The 13075-nt window shown below is 50.1% G+C and overlaps 1 protein-coding gene across 1 annotated transcript; it reads right to left on the minus strand.

Annotated features, from left to right (window-relative positions):
* Positions 1-393: 393 nt before the first annotated feature.
* On the minus strand, positions 394-10588 carry ALDH4A1 (aldehyde dehydrogenase 4 family member A1). The gene is made up of 15 exons (XM_052691796.1): positions 9745-10588; positions 8084-8177; positions 7903-7995; positions 7774-7821; positions 7476-7631; positions 6245-6394; positions 6073-6147; positions 5068-5255; positions 4720-4793; positions 4428-4624; positions 3621-3668; positions 2982-3134; positions 2693-2814; positions 1722-1840; positions 394-1513 (listed from the first exon to the last, which is right to left on the minus strand). The coding sequence occupies exons 1-15, from the start codon at positions 9768-9770 to the stop codon at positions 1401-1403; spliced, it is 1656 nt and encodes a 551-aa protein (XP_052547756.1). The 5' UTR covers positions 9771-10588; the 3' UTR covers positions 394-1400.
* Positions 10589-13075: the final 2487 nt, after the last annotated feature.

A 13075-nucleotide genomic window follows, 5' to 3' on the forward strand; every position in this document is an offset into this window, starting at 1 on the left:
GCTTCAATAGCATTAGGAGGCTGATTTGAAGCCACAAAAGCCATGAAAATTGGAGTTAAGGCTCAAAAATCCACTTGACACCCTGCCCTTAAGTCCTAAAAGGCGTTGAGCCAAAGGCAGTGGCTCTCAGCTCCCTGGAACAAGGCACCAAGGATGTCCCCTTCCCCTATATTCAACACCAAAGCTATTTTATCTCCCAAAGGCTGCAAGGAGGAGGAGTTTCCCCATGGGAGATTATTTATTATTATCATTATTTATGACTATTATTGGTGTTACTCTCACTCATCGCTCCCATCCTTGCTCAAAACACCGCATGCACTGAACACACGCTTTGTCTCAGCTCATCCTTTGGCAACGTTTGGAAGAAATAACTCATTAAAACAGCACAAAAAGTTTTTGCAATGCATTTTATTGAGATTTTCATCACCTAAGCCTGGATTTGCAGGTGTCAGTGCAACTCATTCTTTACCTGCATGCTGAATACTGGCCCAGGCATGGACAAGATCGATACTTCAGTGCTTATTGCAGCAGCTGTAACAGGGTTAGCCACACTATCTGCAAATCCTGATAGCCTCTGGGGTGAGGGATGCTGCAGCCCCTTGTGCAGAATGGCACTGAGGGTTCTAGAAAACCCCTCCACTTCTTAGCTGACGTCCAAGGATCAACGACAGGACGCGTGGGGACAGTTGGGCATCCCTATGGGTAAGGAAACTTGGGGACCATATGGGAGCTGCTGAGCTCAGGGGAGGGATGCAGCCTTGGAAGTGCCTTCTGCAGTAGAATAAGGCACTTGGGATAATTTCTAAGCAGCACCGAGCTCGCAGCTGCCCTCTCTTGGCAAAATGTACCTCCTGCAGACGTTGCTCAGAAGCCAGGAAAAGCTAAGGCTCAAGGCTCCCGCTGCATCTCACACTGCCTTAAACCAAACTTCCTGGTAAGTCCCTAAATTCCATTCACTTTGCTGTGCGAGGCTCTGTCCAAGGATAAAGGATGCTTTGAGGGCATCGGACACTCATCAGAAGTATAAAGGGGGAACTGGATCCAGCATCCCGTGGTGAGCTCAAAGCTCTCTGCAGAGGCACAGTGCTGCTAGCTCTTGAGATATGCTATGCAAAAGCCCTTACGTGGTGGAAGAAGTGTCACTCCTGCATGGGGCGTTACCCTCTTAGAGCAGAGCAGAGGAATCGATTCCCAAAGGCCGCAGTGCTCTGTGGATTTGCTGCAGCTAACCTAGTCCTTTTCTTTTAACACTTTTCGCGTGAGTTAACTTAATAAAATAATCACCCCCTAAAAACAAAACTTTTGCTAAAGAGCTGCTGATTGAAGTGCTTTCAAGGCTGTGGCAGGAAGCCACGGTGTGCGTCGAGCACCAGTAGTAGGGCACGGCTTGGGGGAAGGCATCACTGCATGTAGGCGTAGCGCCAGTCTGACAGAGGCACGTGGGTTTCCTTGATGGCCTGAGGAGATGTCCAGCGTAGGATGTAGTGGGGGCCACCAGGCTTGTCGTTGGTTCCTGTTTTTTGGGGGGGAGGGGGAAAAAAAGGGATGTGAGGGACGTGGTTTAGTGGGCATGGGTGATGGGTTGATGGTTGGACTCGGCGATGGTAGCGGGCCTTCCCAACGTGAGTGATTCTATGAGTAGAACCTTGGGGTGAAAGATGTGGTCGGAGGGGATGCGTCCCATCGTGCTGCTGAAAGAAGGGGATTTTGAGGGGTCTCACCTGAGATGCGGGAGCCCCCAAAGGGTTGCTGGAACACAACGGCGCCCGTTGATTTGTCATTGATGTAGAAGTTGCCGGCTGCGTTGCGCAGGCGGCTCCGGGCTTCCTCAATTATGCTCCTGGGGAGGGATGGTGGATGTCAGCATGGGGAGGAATGACAAAAACTGGGGGCCTCTGCTCTAACTCTCACCCTAACAGCAACAAATCTGGGCACTGCTTTCCTTTACCTGCACCTCCAGCTCTGCATGTTTTGCCGAGCCAAGTTCAACTCGCACTCCAATGGGATCTGTGTGCTTGAAATTCAATTAAATGACTGCAGTTCTGTCTTCTAATCCCTTTTCAAGATTTTTTTGTTATTTTTTTGTTACTTCTTTATACCGAAGTCCAAGGACAGCACAACTTAATGACCTCCTAAGTTAGGACAACTCATCCTAATGACGAGTAAGCTAGGTTTAATGACCTCCTACGTTATTCCACATCTGCATACTAGCTTCACTAATATTTAGTTTATTCTTAGATATTCATTGAAAAATTAATTCCATATCTGCCTTGTGTGAGCCTCAAACTTTCTCACAACAACACCAGAAAGTGTTAAATAAGAGAACACCACAATGCAACGACGCAACAAAGCAATACAATACGACAACGCAAAGATGCAATGCAACAACTTGCTTTTCATACAATCTAAAAAGCTTCTGGCTCTCCTCATCACTTAGAAATAGCGCTCCTGTTTTCTTCTAGGCTTCTGAAGTAACAAAATAACTCATTCTTTTCCTAATCTCTTTTTTCCCCATGGTAAAAAGAAACTCGGAACAGGATTCTTGAAACCAGTTTCTAACCAAAAAAGCACACTATGCAAGCCCTGAGGGGCTGGAACATAGACTAGTGGCTGGGAGGGGATGGGAGGACCAACACCCCGGCTGCCCCCTCCTCTTGTCCCCTCCTCCTGTCCCCACTCGGTCCCTGCTCACCTCTCCTGGGCGAACACCGCCCCCGTGAGGCCGTAGGGTGTTGTGGTGTCGATCAGCTCCAACACCTCCTGGTACTTCTCCTCGGGGTACACGTAAACCGTGAGGATGGGTCCAAAAATTTCCTGCAAAGCAAAAAATACAAATCATTATCGCTCAGCCATTTGATATAAACCAGCCTCCTCCAACCGCCAGCGTCTCGAAATTAACACCAGGTTAGCTAATAACTATCAACCAGCCAACGTGCTGCCCAAGACGTGGATCCACATCCTGTGTTTTCCACCTTTCTCACCTCCCTCATGATGGGGTCTGTCGGGTCCTGGCTCTCCACGATGCATGGCTCAACAAAGTACCCAACGCTGTCATCACAGCCACCCCCAGCCAAGATGCTGAGGTTGGGGGACGTCTTGGCATGTTCCAGCCACTTCTTTATACGTGCAAAAGACTGAGGAAAGGAAGGATAATGAAAGGTGTACATAACCTTACACTGGTCGCTGAAGTAGGGCTGGAGGTGAGCTTTGGGTGCTGCTTTTCAGGACTGTGCTGCTCGCTTCCAGCTCAGGATGAGGGCTGTGCACTGAGCCTTATATTTGAGATGGCTTCTCAGCAAGATATCTCACTTCTCAAAAGAGGCAGTGACATATCATAGAGTGCTTTAGGTTGGAAGGGACCTTAAAGAGCATCGATGCTTAAAGATCATGGAGTTCCAACGCCCTGTCATGGGCTGGATGCCGCCCACCAGACCAGGCTGCCCAGAGCCCCATCCAATCTGGACTTTAATGTCTTAAGGAGTGGGGCAATATGTGACAGTTGAGTTTGTTACTCTCCTGGAATACAGCTCAAAGCTTTGCTAAGTGTAATGAGCCCCAACCAACCAAACTTCTACCAGCAGCCTTGTGGTGCTACCTTTATGCAGGACACATGAACTCACCTTGTCATCAATCACTGCTGAGAAAAAGGTCCCAAAGTCCTGGACAGGCTGCAGGGGCAAAGAAAAGACAATATAGACTCATGAAGGTTAGAAAATACTTCCAGGATCATCAAGCACAATTCATCATGCCAACCTATCCCTACTATGTCCACTCATAGAATGCTTAAGGTTGGGGAAGACCTCCAAGATCATCCAGTCCAACCATCAACCCATCTCCACTGTGCCCAATCACAGAATCCATAAGGCTGGAGAAGACCTCCAAGGTCATCCAGTCCAACCATCAACCCAACCCCACCACATCCACTCGTAGGACTATAGAATCCTTAAGGTTGAAGAAGACCTCCAACATCATTGCGTCCAACCAATGTGGGTTGCTCCTGATGAACTCACTGGGCTGAAAGGTGGAGGAGACAGCACGAGGACATGCAACCACCAGGGCCTGGGGTCAACACTGTGCCAAAAAGCTGATCCTAAAACTGAAATTCCCACAGCAACGCATCCCTTCCCAAAGCACATCTCCGTTTGGAGGGACCAACCTCCCCTTTTTCAATTAGCCCACGGTATTCAGCGCCTTGCACAATCCTTCCCACAGATGCTGGCTACAAGTTAATTTCTAATCACTAAAAAAAAAAATAAAAAAGAAAGATGAAGGAGGGGGAGGATGGAGGGGTGGTGGTGGTGGTGGGGAGAACCAGTGGATAAAAAGCTCGGTTCAATAGGAATTAGTAGCCAGTTACCGCAGTCTCTAATCCCATCAGCCACCCGCTGAGCCGCAAAGCCCTTCAGCAGCCCGGCAGCTCCACTCACGTCTCCCACTTTGATCTTCTTGGTCTCCTCCAGCAGCTTGGCTTTGATCTGGGGCCACAGCGAGCGCGGGGCGTAGAGGCGGGAGCACGCCGAGCATTTCTGGCCGCCGTACTCGAAGGCGGAGCGCAGGGTGCCGTTCACCACGCTGGACACGTCGGCCGAGCTGTGCACCAGGTGGAAGTTCTTACCTCCACACTCTGGTTGGTGGAGAAAAAAAGGAGAAAGAGAGGAGTTAGCACGAGGTACAGGGATGGGGTATTCGCCGTGCGCCCTCCCCACAACGCGAGCTCACCTCCAGCCAGGCGGGGGAAGTTGCGGTAGCGGTCCAGGTTTTCGGATGCTTGCTTCCAGAGGCGCTTGAAAGTCCTGGGGGAGAAAGGAGGAGGTGTGGGAAACTTGGGAAAGGTATGATAGGGCCCTGACCTTGATGTGACACCCCAACAAGCCCATCTGGCCATCCCCAAAGAAGGGATGTTCTGCAAATGGAAGAGATGTTGGTGAGAATAAGACCCTGGATATCAAAGCACCGGGCACCGCACGAAACCCAGAGCAGAGAGCACCCAGCAGAAGTTCCTCTTCCCCTTTCCACTCCTCGGTTTTTGGTTAAAGCAGCTCCTTGTGCTTCCCCACCCTGACTTACGGCACGCTGCCAGTGAAGTTGAGCCCGCAGAAGTGCTCAGAGCTGGTGACAGCATCACCAAACACGGGTCCATCTGCTGGCACGAACTGGATGACGTTGGGAGGGAGCCCAGCTTCCAGCAGGATCTTGTAGACGGCGTAGCTGGAAAGCAGGGCCGTGTCGCTGGGCTTCCACAGCACCACGTTTCCCTGCAGACAGAGCACAGTGAGTGCACAGGGAGAGGCTTCCGGCCCTAACATGACCCAGTGCCAGCTGAGGGAGCAGAGCAACCTCCCAAGCATGTATTAACAGAGCCCAAACAAACAGCAGGATTGGCTGCAAGACACAGAGCAGTGGCCCCGCTGTGCTCCCACCCCTTTGGCTCTGTGCCCCCACCATGGCTGCAGCTCGTGACCTGCCCTGTGTCACCATCGCTGCAACGATGAGCAAGGTTCAGTAGTGCAGTGCATAGAGGAGAACACCCTGGGATTAATTAACACCTGCTGAGGGCTAATTAACACCCACCTATTAGAGCACCCCAAGCTGCTCTCTGTGTAAAGCCCAACCTACAGGTGAATCGTGGAATGGTTTAGGTTGGAAGGGACTTTAAGGAGCCATCTGAGAAGTGCCCCATCCAACTCCTGAATTGGGCAGGTTGCCCCCTTCCAACCTGACCTTTAATGTCTCCAAGGATGGGGCACTTCTCAGATTTGGGGAACATTTTCCCTTTTACCAACACTTGCCCATCAAAGCTGTTTGGTGGACAGGTCTACCCAGCAGCCAGGGGAATGCCTGACTAATTAACATCCCCTGAGCCTAATAACAAAATTCAGGGGGGGGGGTGTAGAAGGGTGTGGCTGGGCTGAGCATGGAGGGGCCCAGTTTTGGACCCAATTTTGGAAATGGCCCCAAAGAGCTCCTCCATCCCCAAGCGCAAATCACTCAAGAGATTTAGGGTCAGGACCCCAGAGATTTGGGGTTGGGACTGGTGGACAAAACAGGGAAACATCATTCCGTGATGCTCACCATCAAAGCCGGAGCTCCTGCCAGGTTGCCACCGATGGCTGTGAAGTTGAAGGGAGAAACAGCCGCCACAAAACCCTACGGAAGGAAGAGGAAAAGGACGGGTTGTAACATCCTACGTCACCTCACGGCACCCCACGACATCCCACGGCCATGAGTTTGCCTGGCTGCTCACCTCCAGCCCGCGGTACACCATGCTGTTGGTGCTGGACTCCACGCTGAGCGGCTGGCTGCCCTGCAGCTCCAGTGCAAACTTGGCATTGAAGCGGAAGAAGTCGATCAGCTCCGCTGCCGCGTCGATTTCCGCCTGGATGACGGTTTTGCCCTGGTCACGGCCAACAAAAACAACAGATGGCACTGGGGTTTGGCCTTGGCTTCCTGCAAAACCCCATCCTACTCCTTCCCAAGGCCCCATTCTTGTTCCTTCTCAAGGCCTCATATCATCCCTTCCCAAGACTCTACACCTGCTCCTTCCCAAGACCCCATCTCACACCTTCCCAAGACCACAATCTCTCCCAAGACTCCATCTCAATCTCTCCCAAAGCCCCCAATCCACTCCTTCCCAAGACGCCATCTCAATCCTTCCCAACCCCCCCCCATCTCAATCCTTCCCAAGACCCCACCACAATCCCTCCTAAGACTCTATATCTGCTCCTTCCCAAGACCCGATCTCACACCTTCCCAAGACCTCAATCCTTCCCAAAGCCCCATTCCCAACCCCCCCATCTCAATCCTTCCCAAACCCCCCCCATCTCAATCCTTCCCAAAACCCCCCCATCTCAATCCTTCCCAACCCTCCCCATCTCAATCCTTCCCAACCCCCCCATCTCAATCCTTCCCAACCCTCCCCATCTCAATCCTTCCCAACCCCCTCCATCTCAATCCTTCCCAAAACCCCCCCATCTCAATCCTTCCCAAAACCCCCCCATCTCAATCCTTCCCAAAACCCCCCCATCTCAATCCTTCCCAAAACCCCACCACAATCCCTCCCAAGACTCTATACCTGCTCCTTCCCAAGACCCCATCTCACACCTTCCCAAAACCTCAATCCTTCCCAAACCCCCCCCATCTCAATCCTTCCCAACCCCCCCCATCTCAATCCTTCCCAACCCCCTCCATCTCAGTCCTTCCCAAGACCCCCCCCCCATCTCAGTCCTTCCCAAGACCCCCCCCATCTCAATCCTTCCCAACTCCCCCATCTCAATCCTTCCCAACCCCCCCATCTCAATCCTTCCCAAGACCCCCCCATCTCAATCCCTCCCAAGACCCCCCCCATCTCACACCTTCCCAAGATCTCAATCCTTCCCAATGCCCCATTCCCAAGACCCCACCTCAAGCTCTCCCAGGACCCCATACTGCTCCTTCCCAAGACCCCAAATCCCTCCCACTCACCCCATCCCACTCACCTGCCCCACCATGGTTTTGGCCAGCACCTCGGCACGCCGTGGGCCGCTCAGCATGTCAGCTGCTTTGAGGAAGATCTGGGCCCGGTCCTGGATGGGTTTCAAGTCCCACTCCTTCCTGGCAGCCATGGCGGCATTAATGGCTTTGTTAATGAGGTCCTGTGGAAGGGGAATGGCAGCCATGAGGAGATGCTCATCACAGAAGATCAGGGTGGGGGGTTGAAGGGCCATCTGCCCAAAGATCTGTGCTGTCCCCAATAAGGAAAACTCAAGGGAAAAGGGCCAGGAGCGGGGTGCTCACCTTGTCAGCATAGCAGAACTTGGCCACTTTATGCGCATGGTTGAAGGGCTGAAAAGAGAACATAGCACCAATAATTCCCTGTCTGATTGATGCGCCCCTCATAACGTGATGTTTCACCCCAAAACTCACCGACAGTTGGTAGCGCACCGCCGACGTCCACACCTCCTCCCCACCAACCACACAGGGGATGGCTTCAGTCCGGCCCTTCAGCTCAGCAAGTGCCTGGAGAGGGGAGAAAAAGGCGTTGGGGATGGATGGAGATGGGTTTAAAAAAGGGGGAAAGACTCAAAGTGATGCCATGCGTGGGTACCTTCTGGAGAGCTGCGCGCTCGGGGCTGCCGGCCTTGAACTCGAGGATGGGCTCGTTGGTCACCTGGATGGCTGCATGGTGCAAGCATCTCTGCCTAGGGAGGGAGGGATGGGGAAATCCCACTCGTGCTTCCAATAAAAGCTGGTTGGATCCCCCCAAATGTGGGATTTTGCCCCGATAAAATGTGGTTTTATTTCAACGTGGTTTTATCCCAACAAAACCTGGGTCTATCCCAACAAAAAACTGACCTCAACCCAACAAAACCTGGGTCTATCTCCCCAAAAACTGATTTTAACCCAAGAAAATTTGCATCTATCCCAACAAAACCTGGGTCTGCCCCTCCAAAAATTGACTTTAACCCAACAAAACTTGCGTTTATCCCAACAAAACCTGGGCCTATCCCCCAAAACACTACTTTCAATCCAACAAAACTTGGTTTTATCCCAACAAAACCTGGGTTTCTATCATTTGGGCTTCTATTTCTATCCAAATTTCATTTGGATGGTTTCATCCAAATAAAACGTGGATTTATTCTAACAAAATTTGGTTTTATCCCAACAAAACGTGATTTAATCCAACGAAAACCTGAGTTAATCACAATCAAATGTGTTTCTATCACCATAAAACATGGTTTTATCACAATAAAATATGAGTTTACCCCAACAAAACGTGGATTTATACCAACAAAACCTTGATTTATCCCAACAAAATTTGGGCTAATCACAATAAAACGTGTTTCTATCATAACAAAATATGGTTTTATCTCATAAAAAGGTGAGTTTATCCCCCAAATATGAGGTTTTACACCAACAAAATGTGGTCTTACCCCACCAAACCACGTTTTTTATCAAAAATATTCCAATAAAACATGCCTTTACCCCATTAAAATGTGTGCTTATCCCCATAAAACACATTTTCATCTTAATGTGGTTTTATCTTAATAAAGTGTGTTTTTAACCAAAGAGAATTTGTTTTTGTCCCAATAACACACCAGTTTATCTCCATAAAATGCGGTTTTCTCCCCAAAAATGTATTTTCACCCCAATAAACTTTGTTTTTTATCCCAACAAAACCCGAGTTCATCCTCCTAAAATGCAGTTTTACCTCCTCTAAACGTGTTTCTACTGCAATAAAACACGCTTTTATTCCAATAAACACTTATTTAACCCAACAAGGTTTGGTTTCATCCCAACAAAACTCGTTTCTTTTCTTTTTTTTTCCCCCCCAACAAAACGTGGTTTCGGTGCTCCCAGGCTGAAAAAAAAAGCTGAAGATGCTGGATCAAAGGTTTCTACGGGATGGGAAACGGTTGGGGGCACCGGAGCGTGGCAGCTCCGAGCTTTTGCCATCCCAACGCCCGCCGCAAAGGGGCGGAGAGAGGGGCAAAGGTTGGGACGGCGGTGGGGTTGGTGCCCGCCGTGAGGGTTTGGGGGGCAGCCAAGCAAACGCGGGGCTCCTTGAGTTGTGTCCTCCTCCATTGGGCATCGCTTGGGGTTGGTGGGAATTGCCTGGGGGGGGGGACAGGAGGAGACTGAAGGGGGAGAGGGGCAGCACGAGGGGATGGAAGGACAGACAGAGGGACGACGAGAGGGGACGGAGGGACAGACGGGGGGGACAGACGGAGGGACAGCAGGGGGGACGTGGGCTCGGCCGGCACTCACCCGCGGCCCCGCAGCGCCCGCCACATCCCGCAACGCTCCGCTAGGTTTTACACGGCAGCGCCCGCAACGCTCCGGGCGGGGAGGGCGAGGAACGAAAAAACCCCGAGGTTATTAAAAACAACAGAGGATGATCGCTGTTGTGGGATAAAGGGAAAAGGAAGAGAGGTGCCGACAGCCGAGGGTTGAAGGCCAACGCGCGGGGAATGCGGGATCGAGGTGTAAAGTCTGCGGGGTTGGAGGGCGGTGATGGGGATCAACCCGGGTGCGGAGAGGCAGTGGTTGAGGCCGGGACGTAGGAAGGGGCGGAGCGTAAAGATAAGGGAAAATAATTAAATAAAGGCGATTAATTAATTATTTTTTCTTTAAAGGGAGAGGGGGGGAGAAAAAACAAAGGGGGAAAAAAAAAGGAGAGGAAAGAGAGGGATTAAAAAAAAAAGGGGGGAAGAGAAAAAGGGGAGAGGAAGAATGGGGAGAAAAGTGAGCGTGGGGGGGAGTAAAAGGGGAGGGAAAGTAAGGGGAGAAAGAAAAGAGAGGAAAAAGGGAGGGGAAAGGGGGGGTTGAAAGGGGAGAGGAAAAAAATAGGGGAAAAAAGAGAAGGGAAAAAAAAAGGAGAGGGGAAAAAAAGGAGAGAAATAAGGTGGGGAGTAAGGGGAGGAAAAAAAGAGGAAAAAGGGAGAAAATAGAGGGGAAAGGGGAGGAAAAAAGAGAGGAAATAAAAGCGAGAGGAGAAAAAAAAGATAAATAAGGGAGGAAAAAAAAAGGAAAAGGGGAGAAAATAGAGGGGAAAGGGGAGGAAAAAAGAGGGGAAATAAAAGGGGAGGAGAAAAAAAAAGGAGAAATAAGGAAGGGAAGTAAAGGGAGGAAAAAAAGGGGGAGGAGAAAAAAAGGGGGAGGGAAAAAAGGTGGAGGAGGAAAAAAAGGGGGAGGGGAAAAAAAGGGGGAGGGAAAAAAAGGGGGAGGAAAAAAGGGGGGAGGAAAAGGAGAGGAGAAAAAGGTGAGAAAAAGCAGAGGAAAAAAGGAGACAAGAAGAGAAGGAAAGAAAAGAGAGAAAGAGGATAAAAGAAAAAAGAAAAAAAAAAAGAGGAGAAAAAAAGGCAAAATAAACAGAAAAAGAAGAGAAAAAGAAGAAAAAAGAAAAGAAAAACGCTGCCGAATGAGGCCTGCTTGCAGCCTTTGCCCTGCTCGGGGGGAAGGGAAAGCAGCTTAAGGGAACCTTGAAGAACCTCCTTAAAGAACAAAAACTTGATCAAAGTGAAATTTTAGCCCTCAATGCATCCCTGGCCCTCAGCAGGGAGAAGCTGGGCTGCAAAGCAGCCGGGGCTGGGTGAGCATCGGGTGCTTTAATGCCCCCCAAAGGACGTGAGCAGCTGAAAGGTCTCTGTTTCATACTCGGGTGGTTTGGGATCGGCTCAGAATTCCCCACATTCCCTAAATTTGGGGTTTTCAGGAAGAAATGACGGCCGTCCCTCCCCCAGCCCTCCCCAGCCCTTCCCTGCAGGCTGCAGCACAAGAACGAGCAGGCACAGGCAGGAACCAGGAGGTTTGGTATTTATTTAAAGTGTTTTTTGTTTCCCCTCGAAACCAAAGAGCCGGGACCCCCAGCACAGCCCCCCCTTCCTGCAGAGCAGAGCCGGGACGGACGGACGGAAGGACAGACGGACGACGGAGGGAGCGACGAGCAGAACTGAGCGGTGGGTTTTGGCACTAATGAAGAAAAACTGCAATAATCCATTGGAGATCAAAGGAGCTGGAGTCCTTCTGGCTCTTGCTGCTCCTTCTGAAATGGATTCAGGTCAACAGGAGCCTTCCATGGTCCCAAATCTGCCGTCGGTGGTGTCAGACACCACGGGCCCAAATCCACCCCCAGCTCAGCTCAGGACCCGGTGCTGCTCCATCCTCACCTTGGATCCCAGCTGGCATCACCAGTTCTTTTGTTTTCTGTTTTTTGTTTTTTTTTTTTCTTTAAAAGAAGCCAATATACAGAATACAAAGCACAATATTTACAACCGGACGGTAAACAGGTTCCAACACCCATCAGTAGTCTGTTTTGATGTGTATAAAAAACTCTTACAATGACCTAAAGAGGGACTGACGAGAAGTGATTCATTCATTGACACCCTCCACTCCGACACCTTAAATAATAAATAATTGGGTTTTTTTTTCCTTTTTGGCAGAACTGAAGCTACGTACACTTGAGCAAGGGCTAAATTGTGTTTCTTGTAGTGAAAGGAGCGTTTGGTGATTGAGCTTTTCAGTCATCTTCAGCTCTTTCTTGATGACAAATAAACCTTTGGGGGTTCCAATGACAGCTATGGGAGGAGCATCATTTCAGGCAGCGAACCCCACAGCGTTGGGTTTGTGGCCCAATGGGATGGGGAGCTGTGCCATGGAAACGGGGCTGTCAGCTGCAAGGCCCTCAAAGAACCCCAGCCTGGTGGGTTTTTAAAGCATTATTTCCTCTACAGAGACCCAACCCAGAACTGGGTGACCTTTGAGGCCCCTTCCAACCCAACCGTTCTATGATCCTATGGAATTAGATAGGAGGGAATCGTCGTTTCCAGAAGCCTCAAGTAACCCATTTCTGCCAACACAATTTGTTGCTTCTGCAAAAGAGAAGCTCGGAACGGCTCCCACGGACGCGGAAGGGTCTTAAGACACAGAACTCTACACAAAAACAGACAACAAGAAATAATCAAGTGTTTCTTCACTACTCTGCCAAAGACTTGGGGTCAAACCTCCAGCCTCTCCACCAACGGCTGGGGAGGGACTGAGTTAAGAATTTGGCAGGCAGTATGTCTAGTTCACCTCTACCACCTCTAATTACCAGCATCATTAACACCAGGATACAGTGCAGCAATCTCTTGTTTAAAACTCACACTGATAAAGTTATCTTGTAATAAAAGCTTAAAATGGAGCATTTTGGGTGACACAAATCGCTAAAACCTGTGTGTTCCCCCAGCAACCCAAGTCCTGGAGCAGTGCATAAGAAACAAAACCCAAAAATCCTGAAGCAAAATGTGGAAAATCCTCATTGGGGTGTTATTACACCATGGAAGCACGGCATGGAAAAGTCTGGTCAACCCCTTTGGTCAACCAGAGCTCAACTGTGATTTAGCACTGACCACAGCAATTATAATTGCTTTAAATATCATCTCTAAAATAAAGCACTCACAAACGTGCAACACAGCTGGAGACTTCCCCATACTGCAGTTCCAGCACAAACATTCTCCCAGCTTTTCCCACAGCCAAAGGAAACACGAGCAAAGAGCTGCTCCACGCAAGGCTGCGCGCACCCAACCGTCGCCGCTCTTGGACCATGACCTCAGCTTGT

The sequence above is a fragment of the Tympanuchus pallidicinctus genome, unplaced genomic scaffold (genome assembly GCF_026119805.1).
Source record: "Tympanuchus pallidicinctus isolate F22 unplaced genomic scaffold, pur_lepc_1.0 scaffold29, whole genome shotgun sequence".
Taxonomy (NCBI): Eukaryota; Metazoa; Chordata; class Aves; order Galliformes; family Phasianidae; genus Tympanuchus; species Tympanuchus pallidicinctus.

Coding starts and splice junctions, on each gene's coding strand:
- ALDH4A1 (XM_052691796.1), bottom strand. CDS start 9,770: ATGTGGCGGGCGCTGCGGGGCCGCGG. Junction 6,395..7,475: donor CCAAAACCATGGTGGGGCAG/GTGAGTGGGATG, acceptor GGCCGTGACCAG/GGCAAAACCGTCATCCAGGC. Junction 1,514..1,721: donor TGGGGGCTCCCGCATCTCAG/GTGAGACCCCTC, acceptor CCCAAAAAACAG/GAACCAACGACAAGCCTGGT.